Here is a 15,105-nt window from a genome sequence, read left to right as displayed (position 1 = left end):
TTTTTATTAAATTAATATATTTAAAAATTAAAATTATATTTAATTTAGGTTCGAATCATTAGATCATTTTCTGTTAATTTTTCTAATCAAATCAGCCTGAATTAAATTCATGTTGGAGCAAGCATATCATTTTCTTATAACGTTTTGGCGCTTAGAATGTGTTTGATAGCGTGAAAAGGAAAAAAAAAATGAATTTTGCATGTGTTTATATAGGGAAGATAAGTGAGAAAAGAAAACATTAAAGATTACTCTTTTTCACACTAATTTACAAGTACAAATCATTCCAAATTTATAAATAAAAAAAAAAAAGAAAAAAGAAAAAATAAGAGAGAGTAAATAAGAGAAGCAAATATTACATATTTACAAGATTGTTCATTATTTTTAGATTTTTTCTTAAATTATATGATTTTTAAAATAAAATCATATAATTTTCATTTTTTTTTCATTTTTTAACTCTACTAAATAATGAATGAAAATAAAAATCATTTTTAGATTTTTTTCTTAAATTATATGATTTTTAAAATAAAAATCATATATTTTTCATTTTTTTCATTTTTTAACTCTACTAAATATTGAATGAAAATAATATTTTTAAAAAAAATTTTCCATCTTTCCAACCAAACACATCAATGTTAGGAAAAAATCATCTTCCTACTTTTTTCCTTTTTTAATTTTTAATTTTTCTATTTTTTCTATCCATCAACTAAGGCCTCAAAACTCAGCTCTAACTTTGTCTGTCAGATTCTACTAATTGAACTCGCTTTTATTTAATCAACTAATTAGAACTAATTTACATAGATGAGTTGCTTGCTCCTTACTGAAGAATGTGATTTCAATTGAAAATAAATATATTTATTACATTACAATATTTCAATTCATTTGGTGTATGATCATATAACGCACTTGTCTGATGAATTTATATTCTCTTTTAAATTATTAATATTTTTAATATTTTAATATTTTTTAATATTTAAATTATAGATCAATTTTTTTACAAAATTTAAATTTTGATGAAAAATATGCCAACTTCACATTTGGTTTGCAAAATGAAGTAAAAAGGAAATGAAATAATTATAACATGGGAGCAAAAGAGGAAAAAATAGCTAGTAAATAATTAATTAAATAATTCTGGTTTGTAGGATAGAATAAAGTAGAGAAAGGATTGTATAAAATGATTAATTTGTCAAAAATATATATGTATATATGTATAATCAATTCAAACCATATCACGTAATTATATTAGTAAAAAAATTAATCACTTATTATACATTATATGTGATAATTAAATAATAAACATTTAATTCAAATAGATTCATATATATATATATATATATAGTGTGCAATAAAATAATTGACTTTTTTTAATAATATGATTATGTAATTTAAATGAAAAAATATGTATGTTGGATTGAGAAAGCATTTCACTTACAATTTTTTTATTATAATCCTACAATTATCCAATCACATTCAAAATATTTTGTAAAGAACATTATTTATAAGTGTGGACTTTATGTACAATTTTGATGAACTACACATAATTTTAATTTATGATTAACTAATTGTAACACAATAATTATAAATAATATACTTCCAAATGTAGAATATTCATTTCATACTATCATTTCTCGTGAAGTGAAAAAATGTTTTGTTAATAAATCATAATTAGAATAAGGAATCAAAAGAAATATACAATTTTATCCTTTAATAAAAAGTAATAATAATTATTTATCTTTTATTTGTTTTATTAAACATTTTTTTTCCATTGAATGACCATTCCATGATCTAAATTCATGCACTACTATTCATTATTATAAAGAAATAAAATGAGAATGTAACATGCTTTTAAGTAAAAAAAACTTGCAAGGGAGGGGAATTGAGGAAGTAGATGGATCATACACGCTAAATACCTAAAAACCAGCAAGAAAACACAACATTATGCCTCATTTGCGGATGGTTTTGGTCCTACAATTACATAAAACATAAAGACTAGGACAACACATCATAGGTAAAACTACATCACTCATGTATGGAAGCAAGTTTTGCCTCAAACAGTCTATGTATATAGTTGCCCTCCCAAGTTCAAAAGATTCTAGATAGGGCTCAATTACCAGATTGACGCAACTCTGGTCGCACAAAATCAGCATCTGGGGGCACTGAAATGTCAACCGTGGGCCTCAATTGAGCACAGACTTCGATGGCACCATGCACCAGGTCAGACAGGAAGTTGCTCATCAGATCTTGCTTGATGGGAGTGCCCTTATCCACTGCCACCAAAGCCTGTTGGGTAAGGATGTAATCAAACCGAGGGGCCCATTTCCTTGATCCCAATCGTGCTGTTGTAGAGCAATTGTCTACCATAAAGGAAACTCCCCGAGCATGCATAAATGGATTTAAAGAATCTACTGCCTCTATCACGGTCTCATTGATGATCTCAGAGTACGAATGCCCTTTCTTCCTCAAGATCTCAATCTGCAATTTATTCAAACCAGTATAAAAGGATCATCAAACTAGCACCAAGTCAAAACTATTTTCTCAACCTGTCACTATTTTAAAGGCACGCATGGTTTTATTTTGTTTGTTCTATTTTTGACAATCTAGCTCAGTGTAGTTGCTTTAGCATAACTGAAGAAAAACATTTATTACTACCATTATTGCATTATTACAAATAATCACGATGTTGTTTTGAGTACTTAAATACTTTTCAGAAATAGACATTTTATTTCAAATTTCTTTTTTAATATCAACCTATAAACAGAACTCATGCAAGACCTGTAGGTTCATAGGTTATTAGTTGAATAGATGTTAAACTGATAAGTACAGTAGACTTGATTTTAGCCTAAAGGCCAAGAAAGGTATTAAAAATTTCAATATAAGAACCACAATACTTAATGGAAAACCTTTGTCCGTATCAAAGGTAAGCATCATACCTGAGCCATCATCAAGGCCACATAGACACCAGCTGTAAATGGATATACTGGCCCTAAATCACCAGCTGGTCGTACCTTTCGGACCCGCTCACCAACTTTCCACATGCGTGTTTGATCAATTTTCCCCATTGGGAAAGCTGGGAGACCATCTTTCTCCTGTAAAACAATCCAAAACACAATGTATCTTACTAGTCTAAGGTGCAAGGAAATCCATAAACTATAGATGGATAATTATGAGCATATTAAAGTCTAAATTACGAGAAACCCATATTCATTACAAGTTGAAGTATTGACAGCAGATGACAGAAAATACTTACATGAAAGCGTTGCCCAGCCAAGACAACACTGCGGAGTTCACTTCCACTGGCTACATCTTCATAGCACTCATACAGTATATCCATGCATGGGTAGTAAGATGCACTATATGCGGTCTCAAATTCCCTTTTTCCCTCTTCAGACAAGGAATTGTACACAGCCAACATGCCCTTTAAAGGAAAAAATAGAATAAAGTAAATAAATACAAATACTTTCACAAAAATGGGTGTGAGTGCATCAACAGGCGTAAAGCAAAAGAGAAAAGAAATAGATGAAGATAAGAAAATAGAATGGGTTTGAGAAAATGGACCCAATGGGCAACCTGTGTTGAGATGGTCTTTGATATAATTCCTGTAATGCATTCAACAGTGTTTTCGTAAGCAAAATCCTCACTCATTCCATTTTCTGTGTATCTTCTAAATAAAGACTCCACAATTCCATGAACAGCACCAAGTAGAACGCCTAGAAACCACATAAAAGACTCATCAAGCACAGTGAGTTAAGGGGGAGAAAAAGAAAGAAAGAAAAAGCATAAAAAGTTTATTGCAGAAGAAGGGAATGAAAAACTACTTACCCCGCTCCCCAAAGATGTCACTCTTGTACTCCTGCTCTAAAGTAGTAGCAAATGTGAAAGGAGATCCAAGGGCAACTGACCACCCCAAGGCAACATCAGTAGCTCTACCATCAACATCCTGTGCACAAAGAAATTACTCAGTGGCTTAACAGTAAACAAAGAAAGGTAAGGTAAGGGATATCAAAAATAGAAAGATGCACAACAACAAAAACATACCTGATGAACCCCAAAACTGGAATTGATTCCAGCACCATTGATCTCTTTGCCTTGAACATAAAGTCTCCTTACAGAAGGACCCATTCCTTTGGGACACACGGCAATTACACTAATATTCTTTGGGAAATCAAGTCCCATTGACTGCAAGTGTCCAAGAAGAAAGCCATGCGAAAGTCCAAGGATGCTATTTGGTTTCATGTGGGAGAATATCTTCTCATAATTGTCTGCCTGCAAAATCATATAGAATTTGATTCTTTGTACAAGAAAAACACATAGTAAAACTTATGATGACTAGTTCTTTTCATTAGCAGTTTAGCAAAAAGAACACAATAAATACATTCAACAAACCTGTGCTGCATCAGAAATCAACAGCAACACAAGATCACTTCCAGAAATAGTTTCCCATATATCACCCAAAGTGCCATTCTCTTCAGAGAAGCTAGCACCACGAGCTTCAGCAAAGGAACGAGAACCCTTCCTGAGTCCAATCTGTAATTTAAACAAAAATTGAATTTCTTGGTCTTAATTTATCTACTAATGGATTAACATTGCAGGATCATATTATCTCCAAGATCAAGGACTTTCTAGAAGAACTGGATAATATCAAGCAGCTTCAACAATTTTTAGCTATTGTTAATTATAGCAGACAATTTTTTAAAAATCTTTCCAAAAAAAAAAGTCTTCTTTTAAAAAAATTATGCAAAAACAATGGTTTTGTTTGGACACCAACAAACTCTGATATTATTAAACAAATCAAATCAGAGCTAACTCATATTCCTAAAGTCTATCTACCTAAATAGGGAGATTTATTAATATTAGACACAGATGCCAATGAAGAACATTGGGGATGTGTCCTTAAAGCAAAAATTCTTTATCAAAAGGATGAATTGATTTGTGGTTATAATTTAAGAAAGTTTAAATCAAACGAATTAAATTATATTATTTATGAAAAAGAACTGTTAGCCATAAAAAATGGTGTACAACAATTTCATATCTATCTGACCCTTGATACTTTTGTTATAAGAACAGATAACCAAGCTGTCCGAGATTTCTTAAAAAACAAAAAACTCTCAGATAATCCCAGAAGAATCAGGTGGTATAATTTTCTTTGTCAATATAGTTTTCTTATTTAGTTTATTAACTTTGATAAAACCATTTTAGCTCATTTTCTTAGCAAGCCAAATGGATCGAGATAAAACACCCCAAGAAAATCTTGGAGAATGGAGAACTATAAAAAAAAAGCAATCTAAAAAAAATTCTGCTTCCTCTTCTTCTTCAACCCTATCTTTTCCATGCTCTCCTGCTTTCTTTGCAAATCCTAACCTAGGATTTGATTTTTTCAATGATCCTAACCAAGGATTATTTTTCTATCAACCCCAAAATTTCATACCACCATATATGCCATCTCCTTTAAGAATTCAACCAAAATTCTCTCAATTTGCCCAAGACCCAAACGAATAGATTCCTCTGAGTTACTCTCAAATAGTTTCATCAATAAAAAAACTATTACAAGAAACCAAAGTCTCTAATCCAAAGATTAAATATTTTTATAATCTTGGACTTGAACCACAAGTCTAAAGATATTCAAGAATTTAAAGAAGCCACTCTCCAAAGGCTTTTATCAACTAACTTGCTAAAATAGCAAAATGTTGATCTCTTCGCTTTGAAACTCTGTGAATATTTTGAAAACATTGATAATTCTCAACTAACCAAGCTTAAAAGGATTTTCCTTTTTGAAAAAGCTGCTCAATTCCTAACCAAGGAATTATTTCAGTAAATAAATTTTTCTACCCTTTGCCCCTCATTCTTCGAGAATCAGAAAGATCCTTTTCAAGTTTGAATTTGTTCATTTGGAATCTAGGTTCTTCTACTTCATTTTTATTTACTTTTTTTTTTTTATTCTTTTTTCCCCCTCTTTTTTTCCTTTTTTTTTATTATTTTATTCCCTTCCATCATTCCTTAAGTCCCATAGATTGATCCTATAGAATCTGACCCATTTTCTCATTGAGCGAGGGGTAAGAAATAAATCAGATTCTCTGAGTTACTCTCAAATAGTTTCATCAGCAAAAAAACTATTACAAGAAACCAAAGTCTCTAATCCAAAGATTAAAGATTTTTATAATCCTAGACTTGAACCACAAGTCTAAAGATATTCAAGAATTTAGAGAAGCCGCTCTCCAAAGGCTTTTATCAATTAACTTGCTAAAATAGCAAAATGTTGATCTCTTCGCTTTGGAAGAAAATGCATTTACAGTTTCAGAAATAAACAATTTCTTGAAACTCTGTGAATATTTTGAAAACGTTGATAATTCTCAACTAACCAAGCTTAAAAGGATTCTCCTTTTTGAAAAAGCTGCTCAATTCCTAACCAAGGAATTATTTCAGTAAATAAATTTTTCTATTTAACAAACTACAGAAAAACTGTTAGTCGAAAAATTTTCTTAATACTATTATTCTTTATATATTCATACTACTACTATAGGAGACCAAATTCCAAAAATCAAATTTCATCTCAATCATTAACCTTTTGATGTAACCAGCATTGAATTTGATTTTGTTGGTCAAATCCTTGTACAAAATTTCTCTTTTGATTTGATCAAAGATTTCCCTACCTTTGTTAAACACCATATCTACCAAACTGTAAAAACAGTAATCATTTTTACTATATTCATTTTACCATAACCAACCTTATTGGAACCTTTCAAAGAGAAAGATTTTTCCAACCCTACCAAATCTAAAAAATTCAAAAATGCCTTTCAAGACCTTTCTTAAATCTAGTTACAGATGGTTTACAAAACCCAAAAAATTTAAACAAGATTGTTACCAAATTTTTCAATCCTACACAATACCAATTCCAAACAGAATAGAAATAATGAAAAAATCTCAATATCTATTTAATTTAGCCATCAGAATAAGTTTTCTCAAAGCTACAGTCTGGACAGATGGAACACGAACAATTGCTCATGCTTAGTATGGACCATATGAAATGTCAATCCGAGATAACGATCAAAAAGCACTGAAACTTCTTCAAAAACTATCTAAGATGAAAGATATAGATCATTTACAAGAACTACTCTTCTAATACCAAGAATGATGAAAAATGTATAACCAATCTAGATCTAATTCTCCTTACTCTTACCAAACCCTGGATGAAGAAAGAATAGAATTACAAAACTTGAATAATGCTGTGGAAGGATAAATAATCCCGACAAACTGTATTCCAAGCAGGAACTAGCCAAAGAATAAGCTGATCCAAGCTGTCGACACAAAAAGACAAAATTGTTCGGAGCCAAAAGACCAACCGTACTGTAACAGTTACTATTCTTGACAAAAAATCCTATAGCAGTCACTATAGCAAAAAGTCATTATAGGAGACAAAAACATGCCACCTAAAACACTGTAACAAGTCACTGTAGCAATTACCGTAGATAAAAATTCTACTGTACATTGTAACGATAACTGTACATAATTATTATTTTTAATCTGTTTATAAATAGATTGTAAGAGATTGGAGAAAGGAGGCTTTTTAGTCACTCTTTTTCTCAACTCATTTTCTTAAACTTCTTCACTATCCTCCAATACTAAAACTAAATATTGTACTTTTTCTTCAATTTTCTTGTCTTCTTAATCCTTTATATGTAAATCATTTCCGCACCCTTGTAAATGATATCATAGAAAAACTCATTTTAAGAAAAAACAAAAATATCTTTGGAAAAAATGGAAATCAGAAAAATCTAGTAAATCTCAAACACCTAAAAAAGGCAAATTTGTTATTAAAAAAAAAAATAATCTTCTAAACAAACTTGCAAATGTTTTATTTATGATCAAGAAAGTCACTATGCAAATAACTGCCATAACAAAGGAAAAAGTGCTAAAAAAATGATTTAAAAACTTGAAGAATGTCATCTTCAAATTTTATTTGTTAATGATTTATCTGATGAAATATTTTATGAAGTTTTTTAAAAACTGATTATAGTTCTTCTGATGATGAATCTAAATATATTTTTATGATGAATACAGAATCTAACGAAGATAATGTTTCAATTACTTTTTTTACAGGTACAACAACTACAGTAATAGGAGGTATGGTTAAACTAAAAAATGTGATGAGAAAAAAAACTCATCATATTTTTGAAGAAAAAATTAAAGAATTACCACTCATCAAACCAAATGAGATTTATAGCACAAGCTGGTTCAAAAAATTTCAACCTTAGTACAAACACCATATAGAAAAACTATCTGGTGATACGATTGTCAATGATTCTAAACAAGGATCAGTGGAAATATCTCTTTTTTCAAAACAGAAAATAAACCATTTTCTGAAAAAATACCCTAAAGTTAAATATATACATATTGGTATGATAATGATTACCATTAAATCACTGTTTCTTGCTTGCAAAGATATACCTATTATTACTGTTTTAATGAATAATCATTTCAAAAACCCTATTAATGCTATAATTGGAGGAATTCAATCCCTCTAACACTGAAATATTTGTGATGCATTGCATAGACCAAAAGGCATAACAATCCATTGGTAATGGCCTGTTGGTGCACTAAAAGCAGTTAATAATTTAGATTCGGGTTTGAGCATGATTTGCCAAATACCAGACTTACAATCAAATTTAAAAAAATATGTAGCATTTTTCACTAAATTTATCAATACAACTTTACGAGGAATAAAATAGCCATCAAATACAAGATTTTGATTTAATTTCTTATAATTGATAACCATAAGGGGTTTATCTCGTTTAATTTCTGAATGGTTTCTTACCATGAATACTGGGCTAGAATGTGGACTAGTATTTGGTTCTATCAGGCCTTTGCCTAGTAGTTCTGAAATCTGAATCTTGAATTCATCTATATCCCATTTGATATAGATCATGGGCTTTACTTTTACGATCTCTTTTGGATTGTGAAGACTGAGCTCACAATATCTTGAACTTTTTTGCCAAAGCTTCAATGGTTGTTCACTAAAGTTTTTCTACAAAATCTTATAAAGCCAATGTTTTTCATTGATTGTTTTGATAACATTTGTTAATCTTTTTGGTTGAAAGTTTTTATCACAAATATGCTCATGTTCCTGTAATAAAGGAATTTCAACTGATTTTTTGTCAATTGTAAGGGTAACATAAGTATTGGATATAGAGAATGGAATATAAGTACGTAAAAAATTATTTCCTAATAATATATCTCCATGCATATTAGGGAAACATAATATTTTTGGTATTATGAATCTAATATTATTAAAATAAATAGGAATATTTTTTGCTTTATAAGCAACAATAATTTCCTTACCATCAATACCTACTATGATGATAGGATGCTTCATTGGTTGCCATTTGTTTATGGGTAAAGCATTATTTTGACAACTTGAGATTGTTGCTCCAGTGTCTAGCAGTACATGTAGACTATAAGGTTTATAATCCTAATACCATTTACAAGGGTGCGGAAAGGATCTATACATAAAGGATTAAGAAGACAAAAAAATTGAAGAAAAATTACAATATTTAGTTTTAGTAGAAGAGGATGGTCAAGAAGTTTAAAAAAAGGAGTCGAAAAATAATGACCAAAGAGCCTATTCTCCTCAATCTTTTACAATCTATTTATAAACAGATTAAAAATAATAACTATGTACAGTTGCCGCTACAGTGTACAGAAGAGTTTTATCTACAGTAACTACTACAATGACTTGCTATAATGTTTTCGATGGCATGTCTCTGTCTTCTAGAATGACTTTCTACTACAATGACTGCTATAAGATTTTTTGTTGAAAACAATAACTGCTACAGTACGACTGATCTTTTAGCTCTGAACAGCTTTGTTTTTTTGTGTTGACAACTTGGATCAACTTATTCTTTGGCTAGTTCCTACTTGAAATAAAGTTTGTCGGGATTGTTTATCCTTTCACAACATTATCCAAGTTTTGTAATTCTACTCCTTCATCTAGGGTTTGGTGAGAGTAAGAAGAATTAGATCTAGATTGATTCGACATCTTCTATCCTTCTTGGTATTAGAAGAATAGTTCTTGTGGATGATCTATATCTTTCATCTGAGATAATTTTTGAAGAAGTTCCAATGCTTTTGGATCACTATCTCGGATTGGCATTTCATATGATCCATAATAAGCATGAGCAATTATTTATCTTCCATCTGTCCAGACTGTAGCTTTGGAAAAACTTGCTCCGATGGCTAAATTAAATAGTTATTGAGATTTCTCCATCATTTCTATTCTTATTTGGAATTGATATTGTGCAGGATTGGAGAATTTGATAACAACCTTATTTAAATTTTTTGGGTTTTCTAAACCATCTGTGCTGGATTTAAGAGAGGTCCTAAAAGACATTTTTGAATTTCTCAGGTTGAAAAAATCTTTCTCTTTGAAAGATTCCAATAAGGCTGGTTATGATAAAATGAATATAGTAAAAATTATTACTGTTTTTATAGTTTGGTAGATATGGTGTTTAAGATAGAAAAATCTTTGATCAAATCAAAAGAGAAATTTTGTATAAGAATTTAACCAACAAAACCAAATTCAATGCTGGTTACATCAACAGGTTTATGATTGAAATAAAATTTGATTTTTGAAATTTGATCTCCTGTAATAGTAATATGAATATATAAAGAATAATAGTATTAAGAATATTTTTCGACTAACAGTTTTTTTATAGTCTGTTGAATAGAAAAATTTATTTGCTGAAATAATTCCTTGGTTAGAATTGAGTGACTTTTTCAAAAAGGAGAATCCTCTTAAGCTTGATTAGTTGAGGATTATCAACATTTTCAAAATATTCACAGAGTTTCAAGAAATTGTTTATTTTTTAAACTGTATATGCATTTTCTTCCAAAATGAAGAGATCGACATCTTGCTGTTTTAGCAAGTTAGTTGACAGAAGGCTTTGGAGAACTGCTTCTCTAAATTCTTGAATATCTTTAGTTTGTTTAGCTAGATATTCGGCTAGTTTGGTCATCCCTTTATGAAAATGGATTTTGTTTTGAGAAAGATGGAATTTTCAAATTAAGTTTAACAAACCATAAACTTGTGATTCAAGTCCAAGATTATAAAAATATTTAATATCTAAATTTTATGAGTTTAGTTTCTTGTAGTAATTTTTCTGCTAATGAAACTATTTAAGAGTAACTCTGAGAAGTCCATTCGTTTGGGTCTTGAGCAAAGAGAATTCTGGTTGAATTCTTAAAGGAGATGGCATATATGGTGGTCTGAAATTTTGGGGTTGATAGAAAAATAATCCATCATTGAAAAAACCAAATCCTGGATTAGGATTTGCAAAGAAAGCAGAAGAGCGTGGAGAAGATCGAATTGAAGAAGAAAAGAAGAAGAACCTTTTTAGATTGCTTCTTCTTTATAGTTTTTAATTCTCCAAGATTTTCTTGAGGTGTTTTGTCTCGATCCATTTGGCTTGCTAAGAAAATCAGCTAAAATATTTTTATCAGAGTTAATAAACTCAATAAGAAAACTATATTAACAAAGAAAATTATACCACCTGATTCTTCTGGGATTATCTGAGAGTTCGAAAAAGAGAAACAAATTAAAGAGAAAAAAATAACTTGATCGCAACAACACAAGCCCACAGCACATAAACAGTGTATTAATCAGCTAAGAATAACTATGAAAATAAACTAGAGAGACTACCTTGACAACAATATCAGATTTTGCTTCAGCAAGAGAATCCCTCAAATTTTGAGCTTGAGCTGGTCCCTAAAAGAAGATTGTTAGGAGTTAGTAAACATGTGAGGATTTGAAAACACACACTTTACTCAGTCCAAGAATAGAGTGTAACTAGGATACAACAAGGTTTTCACTGTATCTGATCTCTACATAATTAAAAAAAAAAAGAAAGAATAACATACATTCTCCATTAGGCAGAAGATATTCAATGAAATGGCATCATCAATGGTTGTGAATGTTGTCTAACCAGCAAGAGCAGCAAAATTGTAATAATAGGTTTCTGTGGATAAAGATAATAGGTTTTTTTTCTTTCATATATTTATATACTTTTAGAACTTAAATATAGTAGTTAAGCCATTTCCTAAAAGCTTAATCTTTTGGATAATCGAGTACCCAATTTAACATAGTATAAGAGCTCCCGCGTTTGAATCCTAAAAAGTGCAACTCTTTTAATATTTATTCACCCAGTGTCTTGTTGCCCAATGAGCTGTGCAATGCTTTTTTAATCTTTTCAAGCTTGCAATTTCTTTATACACTTGGCTGACATTCAAGCATATTAATCATTCATCCAGATTCGACTTGCATCGTAAGGGACGTGTTAGAACTTAAATATAATAATTGGGCCATTTTAGAATAATCAGTCAGCCAACTTAACATATACAACTAATTATAAGAAGCAAAATTCATTGACAAAAGAATTTCCTACTTTGTGAAGGTGGAAAGTATTATTTATCTTATTCTAATGTATTGTCCTTAGTCGCAAGCAAATTAGATTAGATATATTACAAAATAAAAATAACAGAACCAACTGAGTGAATATCATAAGGATTTGAGATACAAAAATATAAATAAAACGAAACAAGAAAAAAAATTTTTTTTTTTTTTTTGTTCTAGTGAGTTCGAAGAAAAATCACCTGCGAGCCCCAACCAATAACACCAATCTGCTTAATCCCTTTGAAAGCGTCAGGCAGCAACTTGAACAAATCCCTTCCTCCTCTCACAATGTACTGAATATTTTAAAACACACAAACCAAACCAATAAGCCGTCGAAATGATAAGAAATGAAAAACGAAAAAACAAAAAACTCACCTCGTCGTTACCAGCAAGGGAGATTTTCTCCTTCTTGAAGACGGAAGTGTCGAAATCGAGAGAAACCTGAGGAGTTAAGGCTTTGTGGATTTTGGAGGAAGAATTAGGAGAGGGAGTGGAGATAGAAGAGAAGGAAGTAGCTGCCGCCATCACTGAAGTAGAGATTCAACTTCAGCAGAAGGGGGAGGGTAGCAAGTAAAAGAGAGGACGAAACGTAATCCAACTGGAGCGTTTTATATTACAAGTCAGCTTCGACGTGGGCCTGCGCTGCCCTGGCCCCTGCTAGTGCCGGCTTTAATTTGCACTATGTGCCCAATGCGCTCCTTAACTAAGGCCCAATTCGGAAGCAACTAGCTATGAATTCGTGCCAAATAGCATATTACTGTACTTGCCTAAAAACAATATACAAATTTAATTTAATGTAAGCCTTCTAACATAACATAATAACATAATTGTCTTATCTAGTTTCAGTTGATTCAATCTAAGAAAACGTAACAAGCAATAGGCCTGTTATCTAGTTTAGTTTTACTTTATTGAATCAAAGGAAAAACTAACAAACAATTTGTTATCCAAAAGTGATAATACGATCTTTTTCTGATTAAAACAAAAGAATGAAGGTTTAAAAGGAGGAAAAGGTACTAATCTTATGCAACTGAGACAGTGAGCACTCTATCTGAGATCGCAACTGAGTTTTTTTTTTTTTTTAATTGCTTCCTCTCGATTCGGTTGCAATTAAATGACCATTTTTTAAAAATAGAATCTTCAAATCAAGGGAGGATTACAATCGGATCCTTCTTTACCTTTTTTCTAATCTCTGAAAAGCAACTAAAAATGAAAACTCTGTAAAAAAACTTTTAAAATTTGTTAAAAGAAAATATAATACAACTATGACTTTGGCTCCGATCTAATTCCAATGACGTACCTCTTTCTTCTCTTCTTTCTAATCTCTTAACAATCAGCCCAAAATCTTGTTTAGCCGGATGATCTCTCTTATTACCTTTGTTTCCCCTCCAAAAATCTTATTCCTTTTTCTGTTCAAATTTCTTCCTTCTTTTATTTTTCTTCCGTTTCTTCTCCCCCCCTATTCTTCTTTAACAATTTTTTGGATCAACTTTTATAAATTCTCCTCTATTTTTTTTTTTCTGTCACAACTACTCTCTTTTTTGTTTCTAGGTTCTTCTTCTATTATTTTTATTCTTTTTTTTTTCACAAACTTGTACAAGGGCACATTTTGCTCCCATTCTTAAAAAAAAAAAAATGAGCATTCAATTGTCTTGCAACACTTGGCACAAAAATTGAAAATCTTGATGAATAGTCTTATTTTAGAGACTAGTTTCATTAATAGTTATAGATGCATAAAAAATAACTGACTTAATTTTAAATTTTTATAAAAAATAAATTTTTTTAAATTAAATTACTTCACGCTAGAAAAAATAACTATATTCTTTATATATTTTTATTTTAAGTTTGAAATGCACAAATATATCAAAAGATGTGAATGATATATTTAAAAATAAGAAAATAAAAATTGAATTTATTAAAAAAAAAGGTAAAAATTTTAATTAAGGGATCAATTTTCATAAATTCAAAGGAAAAGGGTATTTGGTCATTTTCCATTCAAATCATAGTTTGCAAACGACAAAAGAACTCTCTAGTGCTTTTACTATTGACTTGAAAATGGTCGTCAAAACGACTTTTTTGGCCAAATCGTTCCATGTTTGGCGTTACATGCGCGGTAAAACTGCGACTTGGGAGCCAAATAAACATTTATCTTTAATCTTTGTCGTCTTTATTAAAGCTTGCCAAGTTTACACTACAAAAAAATAAGGGCATTAGCAACAAAATTTTCCTTCGCTAATGCTTCGAATTCCACCAGTAATATTAATTGCTAACAAATTCTCATTGCTAAAAATTAGTTGAAATTTTGAAGTTTCTAAAAGTCTTCCTTTGGTAATGAGATTTTCTATCGATAACAATCAGATTTTTAGTGATAGAATTTTACATTTTTAATGCAAAAAATTTTGTCATTAAAAGCTATTTTACTTTTAAATTTTTTCAAATTAAATTTAAGATTTTATCGTTTTAAAATAAGTAATGAAATGTCGCTACTTCTAATTTTATTTTATTTTTTAAAAAACTTTTATGAAATTTCATTGTCGAAAACCATTACCGACGAAAATTTTTATCATTAGATGTGCTATATTATGTGTTTAACAATTAATCCCATTTGAATAAGAATAAATCCTGATTGAATGAAGATCAACTCCTATTGAATGAAGATCAATCCGAGTTGG

General features: G+C 30.2%; 1 protein-coding gene across 1 annotated transcript; it reads right to left on the bottom strand.

The window, feature by feature from the left end:
* Window positions 1-1,778: 1,778 nt before the first annotated feature.
* On the bottom strand, window positions 1,779-13,015 carry LOC111299712 (ketol-acid reductoisomerase, chloroplastic). The gene is made up of 10 exons (XM_022895095.2): window positions 12,812-13,015; window positions 12,637-12,729; window positions 11,687-11,752; window positions 4,381-4,521; window positions 4,033-4,260; window positions 3,817-3,934; window positions 3,565-3,704; window positions 3,245-3,412; window positions 2,928-3,083; window positions 1,779-2,469 (listed from the first exon to the last, which is right to left on the bottom strand). Exons 1-10 carry the CDS (start codon window positions 12,959-12,961, stop codon window positions 2,101-2,103), a joined length of 1,629 nt encoding a protein of 542 aa, XP_022750830.2. The 5' UTR covers window positions 12,962-13,015; the 3' UTR covers window positions 1,779-2,100.
* Between the last annotated feature and the right edge of the window lie 2,090 nt (window positions 13,016-15,105).

This window comes from Durio zibethinus, chromosome 18, assembly GCF_047325235.1.
Source record: "Durio zibethinus cultivar Kanyao isolate XHJ-2024 chromosome 18, ASM4732523v1, whole genome shotgun sequence".
Classification (NCBI taxonomy): domain Eukaryota; kingdom Viridiplantae; phylum Streptophyta; class Magnoliopsida; order Malvales; family Malvaceae; genus Durio; species Durio zibethinus.
This window is presented reverse-complemented; position numbering and strand designations above follow the sequence as displayed.

What these genes read in the sequence shown, in the direction of transcription:
- LOC111299712 (XM_022895095.2), bottom strand. Translation starts at nt 12,961, where the DNA reads ATGGCGGCAGCTACTTCCTTCTCTTCTATCTCCACTCCCTCTCCTAAT. An exon ending in TTATTGGTTGGGGCTCGCAG is followed by an intron (nt 11,753 to 12,636) that starts GTGATTTTTCTT and finishes ATCTTCTTTTAG; the next exon opens with GGACCAGCTCAAGCTCAAAA. An exon ending in CCAGTTTTGGGGTTCATCAG is followed by an intron (nt 3,935 to 4,032) that starts GTATGTTTTTGT and finishes CTTTGTGCACAG; the next exon opens with GATGTTGATGGTAGAGCTAC.